We start from the raw sequence: 24,964 nt of genomic DNA, 5'->3' as shown, positions 1-24,964 counted from the left end.
AAGCGGTGGTCGATGGTTCGGTTCAAAGTTGGTATCGACTTTCGAATTTAGGATATGGTATAAGAGAAAAAGGCTCAGTCCTAGCTTGGACAAAGCTACGACATGCAAGAAAATGTCGTCCCTTGTGGAAAGTAGCAAGATGAATAAAAATATTTATTAAAGAAAAAAATAGCTACATGCATGAGGAAAAAATAACTAACCAATATTGGTATCGTAGTCCGTAGAGAGCTTCATGCTCATCTTCGTATTTTGAGTTGTGAATGAAACTGGCTAGCCTAGCATAAAGTCCCTTTTGAATTTATTGCACTATTGTATTTCTTTAAAGGTCCTGACCTTAACAATAGTTCTTATTTTGACAAATGAAAAGAAAAACTTGAAAACTATTGCTCAAGGTTAACCTACATTGGTCGATTCTTTATTTCATAGTAACATTCTTTAAGTTTTATAAGATAAAAAAAAAATGGAGTTGTTGAAACCCCATAGGATAGGAACTTTACAGTAAATAAATTAAAAACTGTCCTTTGACATAATATCATATCGAATCGAAAAACTATGTGAAAGTGGAAGAACAGATGCTAAATTAGAGCTTGAGGGAACAATTTTGTTATCATGACTTGAGAAACTTAGTTTCATCTTCTAATGTTGTTACCTTCTGCTTTCCTTGGCTTAGCACATCCATTAAACAGAGAGAATCGACTCTTCTGATTTCTCCGTGAACGAACGGGAGTTCCCTTAACCTGTTTCGACTAATCAAATCCGCAAAACAAAAATAAATGAGGAAAAAAAAAAACATCGGAAAGAAGGAATCGATTCGAGTTGTTAACACAAACCTTGCTTCGTCTCTGAGTCTTGTTTGTGTTCCAACAAAATAATATATTACAACCAACTCTTCCTGATCCTGATTCGTATCCTCCTCTACACAACCAAAGCCAAAATGTTCATGATATTATTATGACAATACAAGATCTTCTTTGGTTTTCTTTTTTCAGTTTAAATCGTAAAGGATCAGAATGAGGAAACTTACAGATTGTCTTTGTTGTTTCCGAAGTTAGTATTATGAAGTAAGCTAGGGGAAAGAGGACAGTTATCTCCTCTTTTACTTGTAAGATTTTCCTGAAGCTCACCATTGTCGCCGATTCTCAAAAGCATAACTTCATTGTTTAAATCATCTACCCAATGGTGTGGGGTTAGTCCAGAAGAAGAAATAGCAGAACCTACATTAGGTTGTTGGCGATAAGTGTCTTCTTCTTGAGGTAGAATCTGATTCCTTTCGGGTTTTACCCGTATTATTGATCCAGGTGTGTCTTTATCAGCAGTTTGTAACCACGCGGTTTCTAATCTTTGTTCTCGGATGATCGATTCTATCCTTTGCATTGGGAGTTTTGATCTGCTTTCCTCGCTGCTACCAGCTTCAGCATCTGATTCAGCATTTAAACCAGCGATGCTGCTATTTAGATGCCCACTTTTGTTAGTCATTTCTTGTTTCCGGGTTTGGTGAGGGGCGACGAGTAACTCGGTTTCAGGCAAGAGGATTATCCTAACCTCTACGCTTCGCCTTAGTACCATTTCGATCGAGTTTGTAATACTGCTTAGAAACCTTTCAGCTCTCAATTTTATATCGTTTTCTCCAAACGCGATATAAGCAACTAGAATACCTGCAAAGCATATCCATCTTTTTAAGGATGCAGAAATTTTAAAAGTGGAAAGACATATAAACTCTTTGGCTTTTTACCTTCAACTTCACTGATCGATATAAGTTTCCCATGAGTATAGAGCAGCTGCCTTAATGTCTTGGAATGACATCTTTCTATACATTTTCTCCATATATCGTTAAGTTTCTCTGAACTTCTTTGATTAAGCATCATGGTGCTTGCGATGCTATTGTCATGTGAGGCGATGGAAGCTTCGCTCTCTATAATCTCGCTAGATGACGAGGATTTATAGCAGTTGTTATGGATAACCCTGGAGAATGCTTTCGCTTCATGGGAAGGATTCCCGTTCCTTCTTATAACCGAAGCTGGGGACGCTGACTTACTAAAGTGAAGCCCTCCGGTTCTCTGTTTGTAAGCCATCACTTCCCTAGAAATGCTTGAGGCATCGTCAGTCGCTCTAGAGCTTTGCCTTCTACTACTTCCTGTATGTGTGGTGCCAGGAGAAGGCATTGACCCAAGCTGAAGCAAAGTCGCTGTGAACCATGTTGAACGGTCATTAGAAACTCTAAGCTGCTTCTCCGCCTCAGAAAGAAGTTTCAAAGCATGCTTTAGTCCCTCCATATCCGCTTCAGTCACTACAAAACAAAGCAAGGATTTTCCCAAAATCAGACAAAGTGATTAAAGACTCATAATAAAGACTGTTATTGCTCTCACAAGATAAATTGGCTTAAGGGTGTAAGAAAAACTGGAATGGTAATGATCTGAACAAGCTAACAGATCATAGATCATAACGCATCAATAAGCCAATATTTTAGCACAGATGACCACTATGGATTTCAAATACGTTTCTGGGTGGTACTCACAGTTTCGTCCATCAAGGAAGGCGTTGCTGTATTTTTGATCTACGACCTTGTATGTACCAGCAATGATATCCATGATAAGACTGGCGAGTTGAGACATCAAGACTATTGGGTCAGCTCCAAGATCCAACAACTCTCTAGCTCGCTTTACGGTCTCTGCGGTGTCAGAAGTCAATGCTAATTCCAAGAGTTCCAACAATTTTTCATCTGAGACAACACCCACCTGCACAAATACATGTGCCACATTTGTTTAGCATTAAATTTTTTTACCTTTTTCCAATGCACAGCAGTTACATAGAAGAATTAGAAAGACTCACGAGCTCGTTTACTAGAGCAGTGGTGATGCGTTTTCCCAGCAAACTCAGCTGCTCCAACATTGTTTCAGCGTCCCGAAGTGAGCCATCGGCGTTCATAGCAATCAGGTCCAACGCATGCAAGTCTACATCAAGATTTTCGTCTGAAGCAATTTTCGTTAGTCTCACTACTATGTCAGAATCTTTGAGTTTATCAAAGAGGAACTTCTGGCACCTTGACTGAATGGTCCGAGGAACATTGTCAAGGTCAGTCGTTATAAATATGAAGACAACTTTCTGCAGAGGGTTCTCAAGAAACTTAAGAAAAGACAGCCACGTCTTCGATGGTAGCAAATGACACTCGTCTATCACAAAAACCTTGTACATTGAGGAATTCCGTGGAAGTATCGTCGGTAGGTTTTTTAAAAGGTACCTTACCTTATCAGCTCCCTTCTTGTTAGCTCCATCAAGTTCCCAAAAATACTTACTTTTCCCAGACATGAAATCGTTGCACTCTTTACAGTACCCACAAGGCTTCATTTCTTCAGTGGCCACACAATTCAGGGCGGCTGAAAAAATTCTTGCGGTTGATGTTTTACCAGTTCCTCTAGGACCCTGGAAAAGATAAACAGGAGCGATCCTACTCCTTTTCACAGCGTTCATTAATGATTGAACCACTATACTCTGTCCAATCAATTCCTCAAAAAACATTGGTCTGTACTTTTGGCTGAAGCTTCGGATTGTTTCCGGTGTACTTCCTTCTTCTCCTTCTCCATCTAACGCAACAGCCTCCAAACCATCTTGACTTCTATAACTAGTAGACCACCTCCTCCCGTCTAATCTACTCTGAGCCTCTAAATCAAGCTCTCCGTAATTGGTAGAAAGCTCGTCATCACTAAGCCCGGTTCCTAAAGAAGACCCTCCTCTACCATCACCGCCGTACGTGAGTAAAGGTAAAACACCTTGTGCACTTCTGGAAGCAATTTTTTGTTTACTATACCCACCAGAAGAATGTCTATTATGTCTACGATACACAGATTGACTCCCACACAAAATGCTACTTCCAGTCCTTCTCAAAGTATCCGAAAATGATGGAGAGCAACAACTTCTGCATCCACCTCTGTGTTTCATCGCCTTCTTCGTCCAGTAACACGGGATGCCGCAGCCTTGCCTCCCTGGTAAATCCAAGTTATCATCCAACTCATCGTCACCATCATTCAGCGAAGTCGTGGTACCATCCCAAGATCCAACTGTGCTAGGATTACGAACAGCATACATATTGTACGAGCTAGTAGATAAAGCCGGAGTGCTATTATAAGTACAAGAAGAATCCTCTTTTCTATTAGATGTCAAAAATTTAGAAGAAGAACGTGACCAGTTCTTATGCTGAAGCTCCAAAAGCAAAGGAGACGCACCAGTAACCTTGCTCAAATCCTCCTCTGTATCATCAGATAACTCAGCAGAATCTCCTCTCCTTACAGCTAAACCAGATCCAGGATTACATTTTCTAGTAGAAACAATATCATCTCTAGGTTGATGATACTTTGACAAAAAATCCAAACGAGACGAGCTAGTTTTTTTCTTACTCTTCTTCTTCTTCTTATTGCAACAACCAACATTACTCTTCCTCATCTTAGACACACCTTGTGAGGCTAGACTCGTATCTCTACACCTAAAACCAACTCCAAGATATGAATCACTCTTGGAATCACCACCACCGTTCCTAGCATCACTCACATCATCATCATCATTGACACTAGCTTGTGTCCACGAAGAAGCCTCTTCTCCTTCTTCTTCTTCCCCCTTACCATGATTCTTATTAGCTAATCCACTTTTCTCACTAGAAGATTTCTGAGTCTTCCAGTTATACAAGAAGACCTTCTTCTCTTTCCCACGATCAGTACTACTGATCTCTCCTCGAATCGGGAACTGACTCGAACTCCCAGCGTTTCTACTACTCGCCGACGGAAGGTCCAAAACGGCGACGGATCTCGAGGAATCGAGAGGAGATTTCCAGGAGGAAGTAGTGCCTGGATCGCGTAAAACACGGCCAGCTTTTCTGATTTGAGTCAGCTCCTTCTTCATCAGATGCAATTTACTCAGATCCGAACCTGACATTTTTTATTTCCCTCCTCCTTCTCTCAGATTCGCGTCTCCATCGCCATTTTATTTCAAAAAATGCTTCAAGCAAATAAGAAGATAACGAATCAGAACACGAATCGTAAAAACAGTAGATCCAGGATTCAAAACTAAGAAAAATCGAAGAAAACAACACTAAGAAGAAGAAGAAGAAGAAGGAAAAGAAATAGAAGCTACTTGTTTATTTCTTCCAGAGAGAGTTCGCCGGAGCTCTACGGGTCTAGGGATGATTATAATAAATACATGGCCGGCGGTGGAACGAAGAAGAATGATGAAATCTCGGAACTGTATGAGTTTGCCTGTGACTGCGATGGAGAGAGCATGAAGGAAAGCGAAAGAGAGAGTAATGTTTTCAATTTAAATTTGGAATTGATTTTTAGTATTAATTTTTAGGGCAAATGACACCCACACCCACTTTCTCTTAAAGTATTGTCACAAAAACCCACTTTGTCACAAAAACCCACTTTACATTCATGGTATACGTTCCCAAGTTTTTTGTTTATGTGTCCACTTTCCTTTTACATTTTTGCCCTTACTAACAACTTACCTCTTTTTCTCTCCTTCTATTCTCTCTTTTTCTCTTCTTTTTTGTTGTTAACACTTTAACAAAGTAAAATATATTTATTTGTTATCATAAAACAAATTTTCTATTTATTTATATAAAATATGTTATGATTATATATTTTCTACATTTTAAGATACATATTGCTATATTTTTTTATGAATTTTTAGATTATACAGTATCCATCAGTCGTTGAACATTTGTTCAATTATAAGTGGATAATCAATTGCAGTATTGTTAATAGATAGTTACTTGTGTTTATTCATACAAAATATACATACATAAATTTGGTTAGATCTTTATCCATAGCATATTATCCATAACACAACATAGACCAAATAAGTACAAAACCCTTTAATTCTAAATTTTAAATCCTAGGTTTAGGGTTTAGGGTTTAGGGTTTAGGGTTTAGGGTTTAGTAATGAAAATTTAGTAACTTTAGTTGGTGATAAACATACTAAATTTTAAGTTTAGTAACTTTAGTTGTTGACAAACAAAAAAAAGTTAACCTTATACCCTAAATATTAATCCTAACACCACATAGACACTAAATCCATATAAGCCCAAAAACGTAAACCTTATACCCTAAATCTTAAATCCTAAACCCTAAACCATACACCTTGAACCCTAAATCCTAAATCATGAATTAAAAATATAGACACATCATCCACATACCTAAACCTAAACTTTTAACCTTAACCCCTAAATCCTACACCTTGAACCTTAGACAATACAACTTGAACTCAAAACATAGACATTGAATCTATATACCATCTAAAGTCTAAACCCTAAACTATGGTGATGTTTGAACATGCAACAAACTTGTCAATAAATTTCATCTGGATTGCTTGTCCACGTGGTCAGAGTTTGGTGGATAGGCTTAGAGATTAATAATGACCATGTTTGTTGTGTAGTATGCTTCTAGTGACACTTCTAAGTTCTAATATCTCTAATTCTAGCTTAAAAATAGTACAAAAACATTTGGCTAAAAGACATCTAAGTGGCTAAACTATAGTGATGTTTGAACATGCAACAAACTTGTCAATAAATTTCATCTGGATTGCTTGTCCACGTGGTCAGAATTTGGTGGATAGGCTTTGAGATTAATAATGACCATGTTTATTGTGTAGTATGCTTCTAGTGACACTTCTAAGTTCTAATATACCTACTTCTAGTTGAAAAATAGTACAAAAACATTTAGCTAAAAGAAATCTATGTGGCTAATTTATCTTGGACAAATTTCTGCTCATGTAAAGAATGAGCAAGATATTATAAGATAAGTATCCATAACTACTAATCCACATGATTGATATTCAATGTTCTAAATAAATCAATGTTGTTAATTTTTATTTTGTTTATTAACCACTTATGAGTGTATATGTTTCTGGACTAACACAAAATATGAAGCAAAGAGCTCATGGTGTCTATGGATTTAATTGTGTGGATGTTGTATGATGATTCTTTGGTCTGTCTACATTGGTATCCACAAAAAAATATCCACATGATCACATCTATAGCCACCATTCAACTGCTATTCTTCAGCTTAATGTCTAGATATGCTTTGTAAATCCATGGAGACCTATCCACAGTTTCTCTATCCACTAAACTTTGTTTTTTTTTTTAAAGTGAATAGTTTTGGTTTTAGGTTCAATGGTTTATGTTCTAGGATTTAAAATTTAGAATTAAAGGGTTTTGTACTTATTTGGTCTATGTTGTGTTATGGATAATATGCTATGGATAAAGATCTAACCAAATTTATGTATGTATATTTTGTATGAATAAACACAAGTAACTATCTATTAACAATACTGCAATTGATTATCCACTTATAATTGAACAAATGTTCAACGACTGATGGATACTGTAAAATCTAAAAATTCATAAAAAATATAGCAATATGTATCTTAAAATGTAGAAAATATATAATCATAATATATTTTATATAAATAAATAGAAAATTTGTTTTATGATAACAAATAAATATATTTTACTTTGTTAATGTGTTAACAACAAAAAAGAAGAGAAAAAGAGAGAAAAGAAGGAGAGAAAGAGAGGTAAGTTGTTAGTAAAGACAAAAATATAAAAGGAAAGTGGACACATAAGCAAAAAACTTGGAAAAGTATACCATGAGTGGAAAGTGGGTTTTTGTGACACAACTCACACCTAAATTGGGTTTTCATGATATTTTCCCTAATTTTTATTATCTTGTGGGAAGAAAAGCGAAAAGTGAAAAAACACTCCCGGAGAAAGTGTGGATTCAATCAGTCAGCTATGTATGGCTCGGGTCTCGTCAAAGCCTTTGTCTAGTGTGACTCTGTTTTCGTGTTCTAAGCGTGCGTCAATTTGTATTTTTTTTTTTTGTTGCTGTTGTTAAAAGCTGTTTTTTTTTCTAAAAGAAATGTGTCAGTAATAATTTTGATAAAGTTAGTAAAAACCAGATAAATTTAGTTTAAACGAAGGTAACAACTAATAAAAATGATGAATAGAGAAGAACAGTTTGATGTTATTAATGAAAATGATTATAATTTTCATTTATAAATGGTAAGTTGAAAAAAGGGTAAGAACAAAGAAAGGTTACCTTAATGAAAGGAATAATTTATACATTAAGGTAAATTTTCAACTAGACTAATTTCTTTAATGCTTTTCAAATTTCTATTCAAACTCAATAAGCGTTAGTACATCCTTATTCTACGGGTTAATACAATAAATAAATAAAGAATATATAGATTCATTGTGTAATAAACTGTTAACATTTATAATTTGAATTTTATGCTGTTTTATAATATAAAAAAAATATTGGTGTGGTATGTAAATGAACCATTTATGATTATCATAACTAGGACTAGGAGAATTAACAAATTTTATCCAAAAAAAAAAATTCAAAAACGATGAGAATAAATTAGGTTGTTGAATGTAGTTTTTATGACTATATATAGATAGTGTTCGTTGAATTATTACTACTTTTTTTCGTGACGTGCGTTTTGCTTTTATAGGGTATCATCTTATGTACTGATGTCATACTATTTTTCTATTGCTCTTATATTATTATCAAATTTTAGTTGTATTTTAAGGAACATTAGCATGAAAAATATTATATATTTGGATATCAACACATTAGTTTTCTGTTTTAATATAATATTTTTTATCAAAGACTTGAAATTTCATTATATCGGATTATTGGAAAAACAAAAAAAAAACAAGCCTCTTAACTTTTTAACACATTACGATGAAAAAACTATATATAGCTTGAAATTACGTTTCAAAAAAAAAAAAATGCTGTAACATACAGTATTTGATTTCTCGTAATTAAACCAAATAATCCATCATCATGGTCTACTATATATATATATATATATATATATATATATATATATATATATATATCAATAAAACTCCACGGTTGTTAATAAGCACTCAAAAACTTACTTAAAGATTAGAGGGTTTCTCATAAAACCTAACCTAGTCCTCCTTGTATTTGTAATCAAAACAACTTGCAGTCGAAAAACATAATTAAACTAAATAAATAAAAAAATCTTGCAACATTAGTTTGTCATAGCTTCAACAACTTGTATGCTCATTTCATATTAACTACAAATGTTAGTTTCTGTCTTCTGATCATAATTCCACATTCCGATACAAGTATGGGATTTTCTAGCTAACTGTACGTACAATTGTCCATAACCTACGATATGGAACCAAATAAATTCGGTAATTGATATATATGAGCAATGAAAGCCCTGAGTCTAAAAAAAAAAAAATCCCCGAGTCTTTTGCACTGACAAATGTCGTTACTGTAAAAATCTAATGTGCTAGCTGTTTCAATGTTTGGTCCGTTGTATACGCCGAAGAAAATGTAATCCACATGACTATTTGTTGATACTATTAGTATTTTACTACTATTCTTGTTTTGATTCCGTTTTATTGTTTCTGACGACAGTTGTTGTTATTCATAAAGTACCCTTGTTACTTCATGTCGATCTCTACGTGCATAGAGGAAAACGAAATGCTTTATTAATTTAAGGAACAGTTTTGATGCAAAAAAAAATGCAAAAATAAGGGTAACATTTCTGATAACGTAATCTATATTAAATCCAAAATATTAATATTAAATATACTGTCTGTAACTGATATATAATTGTGACCACCAGAGCAAATTACTAATAACGTTACGTAACTAACCTAAGGTAAAGTTTGAGCTAATTTTCAATGATTTGGTCAAACATTAGAAAGTTTATAAACGGATTAGATGGAAAATCATGTGGACGTACACATTGATAATTCACCACTTACAAACCATGTCTTAAATCCCAATTATTGCAATCTAATTATAACAATTTCTTCTTTTTGTCAACTCGATCTACAAGGATAATGCGCCGTACGTAGTTTCACTTCACATATATATCATATTTTTTTTATAGCATCATTACCAAAAATATGGAGTTGGACTTTGGAGACTCGATCTCTTAATTCTTATAAGAAGACAAGTTATTATATTTTTGGTAAGCCACAAGAATATTAGATACATCCCACGTGCAGGTTTACAAAGAAGAAAATAACATGCAATTTCACTATCTTAATAGACAAATCCTAGATTGGACGACGACGACGACAAGAATATACCACAATTTTAAGAGCGTCTGAAATCCGATAAATTCTAATAACAAAATCTTATATAATCATAGTACAGTTAGCTTTTGAATATCAAACATATATATCCACTACAATGCTTTATGTTTTGGGTTTTTTTTGTTTTGTTTTTTTTTTTCTTCTTTTTTTACATCAATATTTTGGGTATAGTTTGATTCGTCTTCATACCAAATTTGGAACAAAATTCAACTAATTGTAAGTTGTAACTTATATTTTAGGTTTGCAGGTGAGCTTTTTTTTAATATTAAAATCTAGTCGTACGGTACTTAGTAACAGAAACGAAAAATATATCCACTACCAAAAAATTGTGGTTCAACGGATTAATTTTGGTCCCTGTTTCTATTATTGTCATCTTGATTTGGCTCAAAGCTTTATTAAATGAGAATGAATACATTGACATTGATCGATACAGTACTGATATTACCAAACATATATTAACAACACGAAATATATCCGCAGATGACAAGTTTGTTTACTTATTTGAGTTTATTTAGAATTTGCATTAAAGAAAGCTTATGGCTTACTTATATAGGTTGGGTTCTTTTTTTTTTTTGGCAAAAGGTTGGGGTTCTTTAAATAATGCTTTTAGACTATCCTCGTTAATGTGATCCTTAGTTGTTTTTTAAGGCAATTTTTAATAATAAAACGGAAGAAGAAACTTTGTTAAGAGAAAAGGAAAATTTTGTTGATTATTGATAAACCAATTTAAGGTGTTTCTTACTATTTAAATAATAAATACTAACTTAAAATATTTAAAATTATTTTATAAAACATAGAAACATATTTAAATAATAAAAACATAAAATAAAATACAACATTTAAAATTAAAACACAAAACATTAAAAAATAAAACCATAACACACAACATGAAATAAAACATAGAAACATATTTAATTAAACATGAAACATATTTAATCTCCAAATTTAGTCCATAAATGTTCAACTAAATCATGCTTCAATTGGTCATGCACTTCTCTATCACGAATTATTATTTGACCATGCAGCACATTGCTGATATTTGAAGCCATATCGATAGAATATGAAAGATCCACATCATCTCCTTGTGGGAAATCAGAAACGTTAGCTTGAGTGTATTCATCTCGTTCATTTTCAACAATCATATTGTGGAGTATGATACAAGCCCTCATAATCAATCCGACTTTATCTTTATCCCATAAAAGATATGGATTTTTAATTACGGCGAATCTAGCTTGTAGGACACCGAAGGCACGCTCAACATCTTTTCGGACACCTTCTTGGCGTTCAGCAAATAAAGATGCTTTCGGACTCTGTGGTAGTGGTATGGATTGAATAAAAGTTGCCCAGTTCGGATAAATACCGTCTGTCAGATAGTAAGTCAAATTGTACTCTCTGCCGTTAACGTAGTAGGTAACTTGTGGAGCTTGACCATAAAGTATTTTATCAAAAACGAGAGATCGATCAAGAACATTAAGATCGTTAAAAGTACCTGGAGATCCAAAAAAGGCGTGCCATATCCAGAGATCATATGACGCGACCGCCTCTAAAACAATTGTTGGTTTTCCGGATCCTCGTGCATACATGCCTTTCCAAGCTGTGGGGTAATTCTTCCAAACTCAATGCATACAATCGATGCTTCCAACCATCCCGGGAAATCCACGTTCTTCTGCAACATAGAGTAATCTTTGAAGATCTTCTGGTATGGGTCTTCTTAGGTATTCGTCGCCAAAGAAATTGATAACTCCAGTGACAAAATGTTGCAAACATAAACGAGCAGTAGTTTCACCAAGTCGGACATCTTCGTCCACCGTATCACACCCGCCACCATATGCCAGTAGCCTAATTGCTGCAGTACATTTTTGGATCGGGGATAGGCCAAGTCTTCCGGTGGCATCTTTTCTTTGTCGGAAGTAAGGATCTTCTGCAGTAAGACGGTCGACAATACGCAAGAATAATGGCATGTTCATTCTAAAACGTCGTCGGAATATATGGGGAGGGTATGTCGGAGATTCACTGAAATAATCATTCCACAAACGGTTGTGGCCTTCTTCCCGATTTCTTTCAATGAAATCACGTTTTTTTTTTCTCATACGCTTCTCCATTAAGATCATGGTTATCAAACATTTCAGCAAAATGGGACTCAAAATTTGGATCATCATCCCTTGCAAAATTAAAATGGGAATGAGAAGAAGAACCCATTGAAAATAAATATAGGAAAAGAAAAAATATATTTGATGTCAAGAGAAGAGAATTTTGAGAAGAGAATTTTGAATGACTTGAAGAGATGTGGTATATGGTGAATGAGTTTAAGAAATGTGCTATATACAGAAGAGAATGTGTATCTTGTGATTCTTTTGTTAAATTTCCCGTGAGACTTTGTTGTGTTTATATATGTTGTATTTTTGTGTTACTTATTTGTTTTCATATATCTTGTGATCCTTGTTGTATATCTTGTGATCTTTGTTGTATTCTTGTGGAGGAAAAAACCAAACTCATGTGATATGTGAACATGTGAACACAAATAGTTCTTGAACAAAAGCGGATCACATAGTCAGAAAAAAATCATTATAGCCGATGCAACCTTGCTATAGTTTCATAGTGATATAGTTTCATATGTGAACATGTGAACACAAATAGTTCTTGAACAAAAAATCATTATAGCTGATGCAATCTGTTCTTCGTCCTCAACTCAGCAACAAGCTTCTCTAGCTTGTTGATCTTGTGATTCGGTTTCATAGTGAGTAAGAGTATCTACCTTTGATGCAACCTTGCTATAGTTTGTTTCAGAAGCTCTCATCTCCTCCATCACCGCAACCTTGCTATAGTTCCTGAACCTGATAACCATTACAATTAACAAGTTAACAAAAGCATCAGACAATTAACAAGTTAACAAAAGCATCAGAATTTTTAAAAGAAAGAAGTACACAAAAGTAGATAAACACATCAACTTATAAGTAGACATTACATAAATCTGAGTAGTACTCTGTAGAACAATACATAACATGACCGGAAATAAAGGGTTCAAACAGGACTCAACAGACTTAAAAGACAATGACCTAAAAGTAGAACAATACATAACATGACCGGAAATAAAGGACAGCTTCTCAATGTTTATGTCCTAAAACTAATCATCCACTAAGTCAAGCATCTTCTCTTTTATAGCTTCTTCTTTCTGAGTAAGAGGTCCCTTTTTGGCCAGCAAACTGTCAAGAATTTGCATTTTTGACAATCTCTCTTTCAGACGCAAGTCTTCCTTTTTAATTTCCCACATGCTTTGGCACTCCTTCAAAGCCTTCCCTTCCTTCGCTTCTGCATGCGTCTTCCTCTGTTTGGCCTTACTAGCGTCTCTACCAGAAAGTCTTTTGTTGGTTGGCTCATCTATGTTACCACAGGTCTGAGAAGCTGAAGATTGTGCAGGATCATCAAAGAGTCTTCTCTTGTTGCTCACTTCAGGGGCTTTACCATTAAGTAACTCACACCATTTCTGGTCATAGTGTAACTCTAACCAACAATGCTCAAGAATGAATTTTTTCTGGTAAATGTTGTAGTACATCTCATAAGATAGCTTCATTATATCATCCTCATTCTGCCCACTAGCTTTAGCCCTCACAGCAGCAGCATATGTTACACAAAACTTGCCGACCATATCACCAATCTTAGCCCATCTTTGTTTACACTGAATTGGCCATATCTTCTCATTGTCATCAGAAAGTGTACTTTCTGAAAAATAATCAGCAACCCTTTTCCAGAAGGTTCCACCCTTCTGATCATTACCTACCACAACATCCTTGCTCTTGTTTAACCAGCCGCTTATGAGAATCCGGTCATCAGAAGGTGTCCATTTCTTTCTTCCCCTACGACTTGCAGGTGTGTCTTCACTTTCGGAAGGCGCGGAACTGACTTGGGAACTAAAGAGAGGAACTTGGGACGACAGAAATGGTATAGTTGGATAGAGGGAATCAAAAGAAATGGTTTGAGGATAGCCACCCCCCTGCTGACTATTCATAAGTCCCATAAAATTTGTGGACTGATTTAGACCATGGTCAGACTCCATAATAGTAAATGGAATTTGGAGAGATATAGAAAGAAAAGAAGAAGGGTTTTTGGTTAGAAGATATGGTGAAGTATTTTGGCCAGTTTATAAGGTGAAATATTTTGGCCAGTTTTAAACTTTAACTGAAGTTACATTTAATTTTCAACACCAAACACACAATGAATACACAACCTAGTCACATCCATTAATGAGAGAACAACCACCAATTAAGAATAATGACAACCTAGTCACAAAGAAGTACACCATAGGAGCCCAAATAAATAGTCATACTATAACTCACTACCTCAAAATAGATACTACCAAACAAACAAAGCAATCAATTTGTTTATATCCGAACAACTACATTTATCACACACCAATTCTGAATCAATATTACTCTTTACCTATCTACCCAATTTAACATTCAAAACATAAGCAGTTATGAGTAGATTTATCTCTTTGGGTTGGTTGAATGGTTGGTTCGTTTTCTCCTTAATTGTGACTTGCTTGAACTCAACTAAAAGAAACAAGTCGGGTGTTAGTAATGAAACTAACACCAAATACACAATGAATGAATACAAGTACATGAGTCTTAATACCAACTGTGTAAAGACATCCATTAAAGACACAACAACCAACAACCAATTACTGAGAGAGAAGATAAGTACCAATTCAATCTGAGACACAAGCAAGACACAATTCAATCCGAGACACAAGCAAAACACACTTCAATCCGAAACACAAGCAAGATTTACTGAGAAATGAAAGGACTCTATATTTACCTCTTATGTGTTGTTCCTTGTTCTTTTACAAACTATAACTCAGTATGAAAGAACAATTTCAGAATCAAACCAAATAAAACAAGGCTCTAAAAACAAAGTCATATACATATCCCAAACTCAGAAACTATAACTCATAAAGCACTCTGACTATTCCAGAGATCAACTCATAAGACTCATAAAACAAACACAAAATCTCAGAATCAACCAACCATCTCACCAATCCAGAGTTCAACACTCTGACTAATAGATCGATCGATCTACACTGGAATCTCCTTGCGTCTGCTTCAGCGGAAACTCAACACCAAATCGACGGCGAAACCATTGAGAATCAGATGTGGAAATCAATTGGAAGAGAAGGAAACAAATCGCCATTTCTGTCGCAGAGAGAGAGAGGGATAGAAGAGAGAGATAGAAGAGAGAACTCGCAAATGAAAGAAAAAGGCCAAAAAAAATTTACCCCATCAATTGATTTTACCCCTAAAACCAATGATATTGCGCCACCTGTCATCGAAGAAACGTTTCTTGTGGTCCTAATATTAGAAACGTTTCCTTCTTTTCTTTCCTTCTCTTTCATTTTTAATTAATTTCTGTAACTAAGAAATTACCTTAGAAACAACTAAGGATCACCAATGAGGACAGTCTTATAGTTTGCATGCAAACATTAACATAAAACAAAACAAAAAAAAGGCCTAATAAAAGCACTTGCAACGGTTAATGCTTTTGATCTGCTTGTAATGGCTATGTTTGATATGGCTTAATAATAAAGTTGACACTCTTGTGAAAAAAAAAAAAAAAAAAAAAAAAAAAAAAAAAAAAAAGCACTTGCAACGGTTTTGTTAGATACTGGGAGGCCCCTGTGACCCTGTCTCTAGATAGTCTTTACTTCTTGTGATGATAATGACAGTAGCATAAATAAAGCTTACCGAAACACAAATCATTGTCTAACATTTTGCTAAAATTGACCTAGTCAAGTAATTTAGTTTTGGGCTGTCAGAATCTGTCAACTTCATTCTGTCGTGTAAAATACTTTCAAGTTCTCAACAATCAACACACAACAAGATATTGGTACACAAGAGTATGAGATAAAAGATGTTTAAAACTACAAAAAAAACCACATAACAGTTTCACAATTTTTGCAAATTACTGATCAAACTAAAATAATATCTTAAACAGACCAAACAATTTAGTACTAGTAGAATTAACATTAACAACAACAAAAAATCCAAAAAAAAAAAGAAGAAATGAAAAGACATAAACAAATTATAAATAGTCTTAAACCCACAATAAAAGACTAAGCAAACAGAGTAAAAAAGAAGTATCTTATTTTTTAACCTTCTTACATCTTCTAAGTCCCTTTTACTGGCAATTTCTTATAAACTGGGAGCCTTCATGTCCTTCTTTCACAATTTTCTCCTAACTCGGTTTACCTTTTTCAATTTGATTATTGAACTTCAAGGTCTGGATCTCTTGTTACTGCAGCTTGGGCATTTGTAATGCTTGATGTTTTCTGCTTTTGCAGGTGTTATCTTCACACATTTCCCATGGAACCATTTCTCACATGCATCGCAGCAAATCCAGAACTCATCTGTACCGTAGCTGTCTCCACAAGCGCCACAAACAGCACCTTGTTCATCGTCTTCTTCCTCGTCTTCACTTTCATCGTCATCTTTTGGTGGTGGCGATGGCATCTTTGCAACCTTTGTGACAGATTCCGTTTGGCGAGACTGCGTAAGAGGAATTACAAAGAGATAAGAATTTAGAAGAGAGACACAGATACATATATTTCATAAACAAAATTGAGAAACAGAAGAGATACCTTGACGCCACTAGATTTGCTTTTGCTATTGTTGTTGTTACCAGATAGTTCCTTGGACTGCTTTGCATTGCCGGTCACAACTTCGAAGATGGTTGGCAGCTCGTTAATCATCTGGAACAGCCTCTTCCTGAAAAAGAATCGGTTCATTGCATAAGCTGAAAGGCAAGTAATAACCAAACTGCTCTAACAAACTTAATTCCAATAGAACCACACATACAGAGACTTTGATTCATGATCAAACCCCAAGAAAAATCCATAATCCCCAACTCATTCAGCTCAAACTTCCGTTTCAATATAAAAATTCAGAATCCCCAACTCATTCTGCTTAAACTTCCTTTAACTTAATTTATTAGCTAACTGATTCAATGAGTGTTGCAAAGCTACAATTCAGTGCAAACTGCCTAGGCCAAATAACAGTGATCCTGCACTAGACTAACACAGGAAATACTAATCAGAATTTGAGGCACAAATCACATCTCTTGACCTGAATCCAATATATATCTCAATAACATTGATCCAGTTTGGGGTGATTCATAACACTTGTCCCTTCAATTCTGTCTCATGAAGCAAAATGCAGAAACGGAAAACCACTTGCAATAAGATTTTAACAGAACCCAACCCATAGAACAAGATCAATTGAGTTAAAAACAAAGCGAGACAGAGAGATTGTTATTAACACGCACCAAGAGACTAAACATGCAGATGCTAAATTGGTCATCATAACCTTACCACATATCCTATATTATAGTATCACAACACAGTTGAAACCCTCGAGAGACTGAGGCTGTTGAAGAAAGAATCTTACCTCTCGTTCTTACCAAATCCAAAACGTGCACCAAAGTAAAATGCAACAGAAAGAAGCCAAGAATCGCTGTGAACTGCAACCAAAGAAACCCAGTCCTTTTCTTGCATGCCATCTCTAGCGAAATTGATGCCTAAAGCTGGTTCAGGAAGCTCAGGAGGAACTTCCTCGACGGGGAGATTAACCTCCCATGTCTCATTAGGAAGCCCATAGAGACACAAGTTCTCCTTCTCTGCATAAACAAGAATGAACAAACTTTAAGAGGAACCACACAACTCAAATCTTTAATGCTAATAATATGTGGAAGATCAATGAAAGGATATAATAATCAATTTTGAAGCTAACCCAATAGAGAGATTTAAACACAATTTGAAGCTAACCCAATAGAGAGATTTAAACACAATTTGAAGCTAAGCAAGACTAATAATATATATAACACTGGTGAAGAAATAACTCACCAGGATCACACGTTTGGTAAAACTTCACCATATCTGCATACAAAAACACAAAACCCAGAATCGTCAAATCTCACGAAAATAACAAAAAACCCCATAAAAACAGGATTTTTATTTATAAAACAGAATCGGACAAAGAAGAAGATAGAACGGAGTGAGAGGGAGAGAGAGAGAGAGAGAGAGAGAGAGAGAGAGAGAGAGAGAGAGAGAGAGAAAACACACCGTTAGTGAGGGCTTTAATAAGACCAGCTCGTCGACCTCTGAAGTCGCTAAAGACCTCTTCAACAGTACGAGGTATAGGATGAGTGATTCCCTCCATGTTTCACAGACGATGTCGCCGGAGAATTGGATTTATTATAGCTTCAGAGTCGCCGGAGAATATGAATTTCTCCGGTCAAAATCAGAATCTGAGGACGAATGTTTTGAAAGAATCGAGAAGAAGAAGAAGAAGAAGAAAACAAAACCCAGAAGGAAAGAAATAAATTTTTTGGGTTTCGGATTTGGGGAAATTAAATTTTTGTAAATCTCTCTCTCTGAAGAAAGATTTAATTTGGGTGAAATTGAGAAAAAGAAGAAGAAACCCTAAAACGAGAAAACAAAAAACAAAAGGGACCGATCAATGACAATTTTGGGGGCTGTGAACTTAAATAAATAAAGACAACTTTGTGTATTTTATTATTTACGTGTTAATATAAAATTCATTTTATTAATTCTGGTCTACATATCCTAAATTACATATACATTATGAAACCTAAAATTGACAATAAATAATAGAAAATAATTAATGTAATATTTAATTCTTTCTTATATTTACTTAAATTTATTTATAATTAATAAATTTAGAATCTGATTCAATTTGAGTATAATTCATCTATTTAGAAGCTAATTTAATTAGATTAGCATTAACTAGTTTAATAGACTTGGCATAATTTTTATAAGTTTATTTATTTGTATTTTAATTTATTAATTTTAGTTAATTTTGATTATTTTTATTTATTTTGTTTTATATATTTTTTTTTATTTTCTTAACTTATATATATTTTTGATATTATAGTATTATTCTTTTGTCGTTACTGAATCGTAACATTTGATCGCTAATTATTACGACTCAAAAATATGATCTAGTGTCACGCAAACAAATATATCTTAAAGAATATTTTTTTGTCATTAACTTTATAATAAAAGCTGATCACGAGAATTATCAACAAAAATAAAAGTGATCACGAGAAACATTGTTTGCGTATATATCTTAAAGACTCGATCACAAGAAACATTGTTTGTGTATATATCTTAAAAATTCGATCACGAGAAACATTATTTGCGTATATATCTTAAAGATTCGATCACGAGAAACATTGTTTGCGTATATATCTTAAAGATTTATAAAACTTATATATAAATATATTTATATTAGGTTTAAGATTTTTTTAAAAAAAATTTTGAATCTAAACTAATAAAAAGTAGGCAGAGGAATCGAAGTTAATCGATAATTTGGTTCTTTTCCAATTTGTTTTAAATTTTCCTTTCTAATAAAATTTAAACAAAAGAAAAAAAAAAAAGAAAAAAAAAGTTCAAGGCTGAACAGGCAAGCAATCTAAACCGAAACAGACCAGATATTTCAATTCAGGCCCATTTTTGAATTGTTATAGAGATAGCATGTCTAGCCCATTAAAGAGTAATGGACTTTTTGTGGCAGCAACCTAGTGGAATGAGATTTGAAATCTTCAAGTTTTGAATTTGAACTATCATCATCGTATTCTTTTATTTGTTTTTTCTCAATTTTCACGATTCTACAAGAAACAGATCATTCGTAAGGTTAAAATATCAAGATAAGGGAAAACGAAAACACTATAATTACATTCTAATAAAATGATGTGTGTGTTTCTCTACATGTAAGAAATGGACCAAGTGTAATTTATCGGATTCGTCAAGGTTTGAATTTTTTTTTTGCGTTTAGTGTAATTCGGACATGTAAGAAATGATGTGTGTGTTTCTCTACATGTAAGAAATGGACCAAGTGTAATTCGGACACACATCAATTTATTAATGTTTTTCGTAAAAATGTTACCAAAAATTCATGACGTTTTAATTCATATTCTTTAGCATCGGAACCAAAACCAACTTCTTAATATCTGATTGTTTCTTAGTGGGAAGAAAGTGAGATATCAGAGGTGGTTTATATTAATCGCACATGCCCATATATAGTTCAAATAAACAATATACATTTAAAAGATTAACAAAAATTGATACTGTATAAACTGACGACTATTCATGCTGGTCCTATAGCTTACCATATCACGGGAACAACCTGCTCTCACCAAATTTGTACGTCCTATGTTTATTTATTTTCCCGTCAAACCCTAACTATTCTTATTATACTCACGAAGACAAAAACTGGCTAGCGTCCTTTTATATTTCTATCTTATAATCAGTTTTGTTGAATTATTAAGAGTTAGCCGATTGAAGTTAAACTATAAAGTCGCACTATCAGGTAATTAACACTTTGGATCTAATGTAAACGACAATGCCACATGAATTTTAGTTAGTAATAAATAGACGACAGAAAGATTTCAAAATTTTTATTTATGAAATTTTAAATTGGAACGAACAAAATCAAATTCCACTAGGTTGGTAAATTTGAATCTTTTGATATGGTAATTATCATTTTTATTACATGAAAATGTGTTCAAATAAGTTTATTTCTTCTTTCTTTCGGTTCGGTTAAATACCTTTGATGCGGATTGGATACCTTTGTCATACTTCATATTCATAAATAAATAGCATGAAGAAAATAAACTTTAACATAAGAAGAAAAAAAACTTACTTAATTAACTATATATGTTGGGAATCAGTTCCATTACATAGCCTCGCAATGATCAATCGTAGTCTATAGCTATAACGAATATGTTTAGAATTATAAAACTGGGTATATAAATATAGCAAAGCAGCATTATTTAAAATCAAGGTCTAGTTAAATTACTTAAAAGGATTAATAGTATAATGATCTCTGTTTCCATCTGGTATTATTGGATTCCACATATCCCACAAAGCACTGTTTGGAATCGTCCCTGTTGGGATCATGCTCATAGCTAGCGTCGCCTGCGTTCGAGGCGTTAGCGCCGCAGCAGTAGTCGCTGCCGCAACCAATTGTAACGCGTTGGCGTTAGCATTTTGTTGTTGATTATGGTGAAACTGTTGAGCGATTTGAAAGTATTGGTGATTGATGTTACCTCCATCTGATATTTGGTAGTTAACTAGTCTTTGAAGATCGTCAACAATGGCGGCTTCATCGTCTTCTTGATTACTAGTAGAGATTATCGATGTGTTGTTGCTTGCGCCGTAAGGCATTGGACGATATATGTTTTGATTGGCTAAAGCTATGGTAACGTCAGAGTTACTGTTTGTGGTGGTTGTGGTGCTGCCGTCGCCTGAATATTCCGTGGAGAGCTTCTCGAGATTGTTGGTGTTGTTGTTAAGGTTGTTCTCGGAATGATTAGAGGACGATGAATGGTGTTGTTGTTGTCTTAAGGCTTGACGAGATGATGAGTTATGGTTATTGTGATGTCGTGTGGATAGAGAACGTGGTAAGGATGGATGATCTTCTACTCCTGGCCTTTTGTACACTCGGCATAATGATATTTCAGCCTATATAATTCATACATGAACGCCTTGTCAATATAGACTAACAATAAATATATAAAAAAATAAAAGACTATGGGATGGAAAAGTAAAATTTCTCGACAGTATATTGAAATGATTTTGAAATTGAAGAATCACAAACTTAGCATCAGCCAGAAAAGAAAAAAAGCGCATAAACTTATTGACATTTTAAGAATTAGTTTATAAACATTTCTATATCTTTAACTATGTATTATAATTTTACCAGTATAAGTTGATTTGCAATACATATATATGCATTTAGATTGGTAGACTTATGTCAAGCCTGGTGTTTTAGCTATCTAATGAGGAATCATGAATACATCTTACATATAAATTTTGTAATTTTTTATGGTTTTAATTGGTGACAACATACATTTCGAAAGAGCCCAAAAAATTTACCTATCTGTCCATTGTCATTTTCCGTAAAAATACTTGTCCGGTCTTCTCCATACATATATGTATATAAATTTGAAATTATCGTATATAGAAATCTTTATACAAAATTCATATATGCCAAATTATTATATTTTAAAATATTGAGCAACTTAAATCGAAGACATGAATGTGAGAAAGAGCAGAAACATTAATGTGATAAAGTGATAAACTGTAAGAAAACTAACTAAGACTTCAGAAATTAAGGTACATATATATATATATATATATATATGAATGTCGAATGTGATACCTGTGTGTATGCAGCTATCCATTAATGTATTCTACTATAACAATGGGCCATGGCTAGTAATTTAAAGAGTTCACGCATATGGCATGAACATTTCTAGATTTAAGCGTAAACGCCGCCTGACATTTAGACCATTCACAAGTATTTTGATCTTATCGAATCAAATTCCAAAATAAAAGATTTTTTTAATAAAAGAAAGAGAAAATAACTACAATCAAATTCAAAAAGAAAGAAATTCAAACAGTTTAGGGATTGATTTCAATTTTGAAGGCCTCACCACACCTAGCTAGGGTTATAATTATATTTATGTACGTGTGTATGGGATATATATAGACTTAAATTGAATTAATACCTTTTGGTACTTCTCGGTTTCATGGTGAGGAAGACGATACTCGTTCATGATCCAACTAGTACGAGTGCCTTTAGGGGCTTTCCCGGAGTAGAAAACTAGGGTTTTCTTTAATCCGATTGGCCGAGAAGTCTCTGATCTGATCATCCGATCAGCTCCTGTGGCTTTCCAATATCCTGAAGTCGTTACTCGGTTTGGTCTATCTCCATTTCTATACTTCCGATCTCTTGGCACATAGAAGTACCACTCTTTCTCTCCTATCGCCGCCATAGCTGCATACACATATATATATCTCCATCAAACATATATATATATAAGTCTATGATAACACACACATGCATATATCTACATCTTATGATAGAGATGAAAGAAGGTTTATTTAGGTTAATTAAGAAAGGAAATAAAGAGGGAAAAGTGTTTAAAGATATTGGAAATATCCAAGATCGACATAGTAATAATCCATAAGGAAGCTACATATATAGGTTTTAAGAAAATAATAGAGAGAGAAAGTGATAAGAGAGAAGTAAGTTGATTGCATCTATAGATCTTAACATATGTATAAAATTTATGATTCCCAAATAGTTTGAGATAATTTATGTATATGTGTATGTGTGTGTGTGTGTGTGTGTGTGTGTGTTTGTGAATATATAATTACCAGGAAGTTCCCAAGGATCATAGCGGTAAAGATCGAGGAAAGTAATGAGTTCTACATTGAAGCGTTTGCCTTCAACTTTTCGGCGAAGGTAAAACTCTATGAGTTCTTCTTCGGTGGGATGGAATCTGAATCCGGGCATGACCATGTCATGATCGTGGTCATCAGCTTCATCATCATTTTGGACATTACTCTCGTGGCCGCCTCTATGATCATCTTCTTCTATACCTTTTTCGTTATTGTTGACTTGGTTACTCATGGGGATGATGCTTGCTGTGGAGGATACAATTGCCATATATAAAAAGAGACTATATATGTATATGTGTATGCATGTGGATTAAGATGATATGATGAAAAGAGATTAAGGGTTTGTTTGGTTTTTATACTGATAAGAGAAGGAAAAGTACGAGATGAAATTGAGTGGTGTTGGGTAGAGATAAGAGGAGGAGGAGGAGGAGGAGGAGGAGAAGAAAGGAAGACTGTATAGAGATGAAACGTCGTCGTGTTTGAGAGTTGAGGCCAAACTAGAATAAGACAAAGAGAGAGAAGAAGAGAGTTAAGGAGAAGACAAAGACTTGTCAAATTGAGGACAGGGTGTCCACGGTTTTGTTTTCTTAGCCGTGCCTTTGGACCTTTCTCTCACTCTCCATTTCTAGTTTTTTTTTTTTTTTTTTTCATTATTAAATCGATACAACCGATTAATAGCCAATTTATATTATGCGCGGTAATACAATTTAGTATAGTTGAACTCTGATAGGATCCTTCGCAGACGTAATACTGTAACCAATTGACTAAAAACACTTTCTTCCATTGCAAATGTTATATATTGATAGTAAAAAAAAAATATCTATTTTATTTCTTTTTCTAAGTTAGGTTTGAAATATTTGAGAGTTTCTTATGGAAATGCCATTTTCTCTGCTAAATCTTAAGAACATGTCATTTTTGCTAAAATCTTATAAATTTGCTATTTTTAACACTTGAAAATGTCTATATTTATGTTTTTTTTTTGATAAAATACAAATTTTATAACAAATATTAAACCCTACGTACATATAGCTAAAATAAACTAATTAAACCCAAACATAACATATCAAACATATGTTTAATCATATTTTTGTAACCTAAAGAATGGTAAAATCATAAAATTTTAGGCAAAATGGCAAAATCTATAACTGCAATAAAATGGAAAATTCATAATTGATTTAATATTTAATGACAGTTGTTTCTTATAATTGAACAAATATTTGAAAGATAACTAATTGACATTTAAAAAATAGATATCATGGTTAATTACTAGTTCATCTCTTCTTGAAAAAAATAATCAACATTTTAAATATCGAAAGAATTATAGACCAAAACTCTGAAAGTTCCATTTTTTATCAATACAAAAAAAGATATCATGGTTTTCTTTATATCATACCTTAAAGAATCATAAATTTTCGTCACGTATATGATATAGATATATTATAAAGACCATATAATCTTTGGAGAATAATATTTAGGTTGACTCCATGCATAACTTATGCTGATTCCATGCATAATTTATGCAAAAATATTTTTGTTTTTGGTTTTTGATCTATTAATCCATTGCTGTAAAAAAA

The 24,964-nt window shown here is 33.8% G+C and overlaps 3 protein-coding genes and 1 long non-coding RNA gene across 6 annotated transcripts; all 4 read right to left on the bottom strand.

The window, feature by feature from the left end:
* Nucleotides 1-383: 383 nt before the first annotated feature.
* Nucleotides 384-5,340, bottom strand: LOC104790030 (protein STICHEL). The gene is made up of 7 exons (XM_087455666.1): nt 5,122-5,340; nt 2,830-4,986; nt 2,516-2,735; nt 1,733-2,287; nt 1,025-1,655; nt 831-915; nt 384-746 (listed from the first exon to the last, which is right to left on the bottom strand). The coding sequence occupies exons 2-7, from the start codon at nt 4,921-4,923 to the stop codon at nt 630-632; spliced, it is 3,702 nt and encodes a 1,233-aa protein (XP_087311792.1). The 5' UTR covers nt 4,924-4,986; nt 5,122-5,340; the 3' UTR covers nt 384-629.
* A 7,268-nt stretch (nt 5,341-12,608) lies between these two features.
* On the bottom strand, nt 12,609-15,396 carry LOC104790029 (uncharacterized). Of its 2 annotated transcripts, none has more exons than XR_768607.2 (2): nt 15,165-15,396; nt 12,609-12,966 (listed from the first exon to the last, which is right to left on the bottom strand). It is a non-coding gene; the product is annotated as an uncharacterized LOC104790029 (long non-coding RNA). The 2 variants fall into 2 exon arrangements; XR_768606.2 differs by having other exon boundaries at nt 15,157-15,371.
* Nucleotides 15,397-16,077: 681 nt separating this feature from the next.
* LOC104790028 (PHD finger protein ALFIN-LIKE 6) lies at nt 16,078-18,725 on the bottom strand. Its single transcript, XM_010515716.3, has 5 exons — nt 18,243-18,725; nt 18,024-18,056; nt 17,569-17,797; nt 16,764-16,890; nt 16,078-16,671 (listed from the first exon to the last, which is right to left on the bottom strand). The coding sequence occupies exons 1-5, from the start codon at nt 18,337-18,339 to the stop codon at nt 16,399-16,401; spliced, it is 759 nt and encodes a 252-aa protein (XP_010514018.1). The 5' UTR covers nt 18,340-18,725; the 3' UTR covers nt 16,078-16,398.
* A 2,099-nt stretch (nt 18,726-20,824) lies between these two features.
* On the bottom strand, nt 20,825-24,045 carry LOC104790027 (NAC domain-containing protein 35). 2 transcript variants are annotated; one of them, XM_010515715.3, is made up of 4 exons: nt 23,367-23,948; nt 22,715-22,983; nt 21,251-21,665; nt 20,825-21,154 (listed from the first exon to the last, which is right to left on the bottom strand). In XM_010515715.3, the coding sequence occupies exons 1-4, from the start codon at nt 23,656-23,658 to the stop codon at nt 20,997-20,999; spliced, it is 1,134 nt and encodes a 377-aa protein (XP_010514017.2). In that variant the 5' UTR covers nt 23,659-23,948; the 3' UTR covers nt 20,825-20,996. The 2 variants fall into 2 exon arrangements, with proteins under 2 accessions (XP_010514017.2, XP_010514016.2); XM_010515714.3 differs by having other exon boundaries at nt 20,825-21,665; nt 23,367-24,045.
* Between the last annotated feature and the right edge of the window lie 919 nt (nt 24,046-24,964).

This window comes from Camelina sativa, chromosome 6 (genome assembly GCF_030686135.1).
Source record: "Camelina sativa cultivar CO46 ecotype springtype chromosome 6, ASM3068613v1".
In the NCBI taxonomy this organism is placed as follows: domain Eukaryota; kingdom Viridiplantae; phylum Streptophyta; class Magnoliopsida; order Brassicales; family Brassicaceae; genus Camelina; species Camelina sativa.
The sequence above is the reverse complement of the archived record's forward strand: the minus strand, read 5'-3'. Positions and strand labels throughout refer to the sequence as shown.

Coding starts and splice junctions, on each gene's coding strand:
- LOC104790030 (XM_087455666.1), bottom strand. CDS start 4,923: ATGTCAGGTTCGGATCTGAGTAAATTGCATCTGATGAAGAAGGAGCTG. Junction 2,288..2,515: donor CTTCCTTGATGGACGAAACT/GTGAGTACCACC, acceptor TTTGTTTTGTAG/TGACTGAAGCGGATATGGAG. Junction 747..830: donor AGACTCAGAGACGAAGCAAG/GTTTGTGTTAAC, acceptor GGATTTGATTAG/TCGAAACAGGTTAAGGGAAC.
- LOC104790028 (XM_010515716.3), bottom strand. CDS start 18,339: ATGGAGGGAATCACTCATCCTATACCTCGTACTGTTGAAGAGGTCTTT. Junction 17,798..18,023: donor TTACCAAACGTGTGATCCTG/GTGAGTTATTTC, acceptor TTGTTTATGCAG/AGAAGGAGAACTTGTGTCTC. Junction 16,891..17,568: donor GGATTTGGTAAGAACGAGAG/GTAAGATTCTTT, acceptor ATTCTTTTTCAG/GAAGAGGCTGTTCCAGATGA.
- LOC104790027 (XM_010515714.3), bottom strand. CDS start 23,658: ATGGCAATTGTATCCTCCACAGCAAGCATCATCCCCATGAGTAACCAA. Junction 22,984..23,366: donor TGATCCTTGGGAACTTCCTG/GTAATTATATAT, acceptor ATGTGTATGCAG/CTATGGCGGCGATAGGAGAG. Junction 21,666..22,714: donor AAACCGAGAAGTACCAAAAG/GTATTAATTCAA, acceptor TGAATTATATAG/GCTGAAATATCATTATGCCG.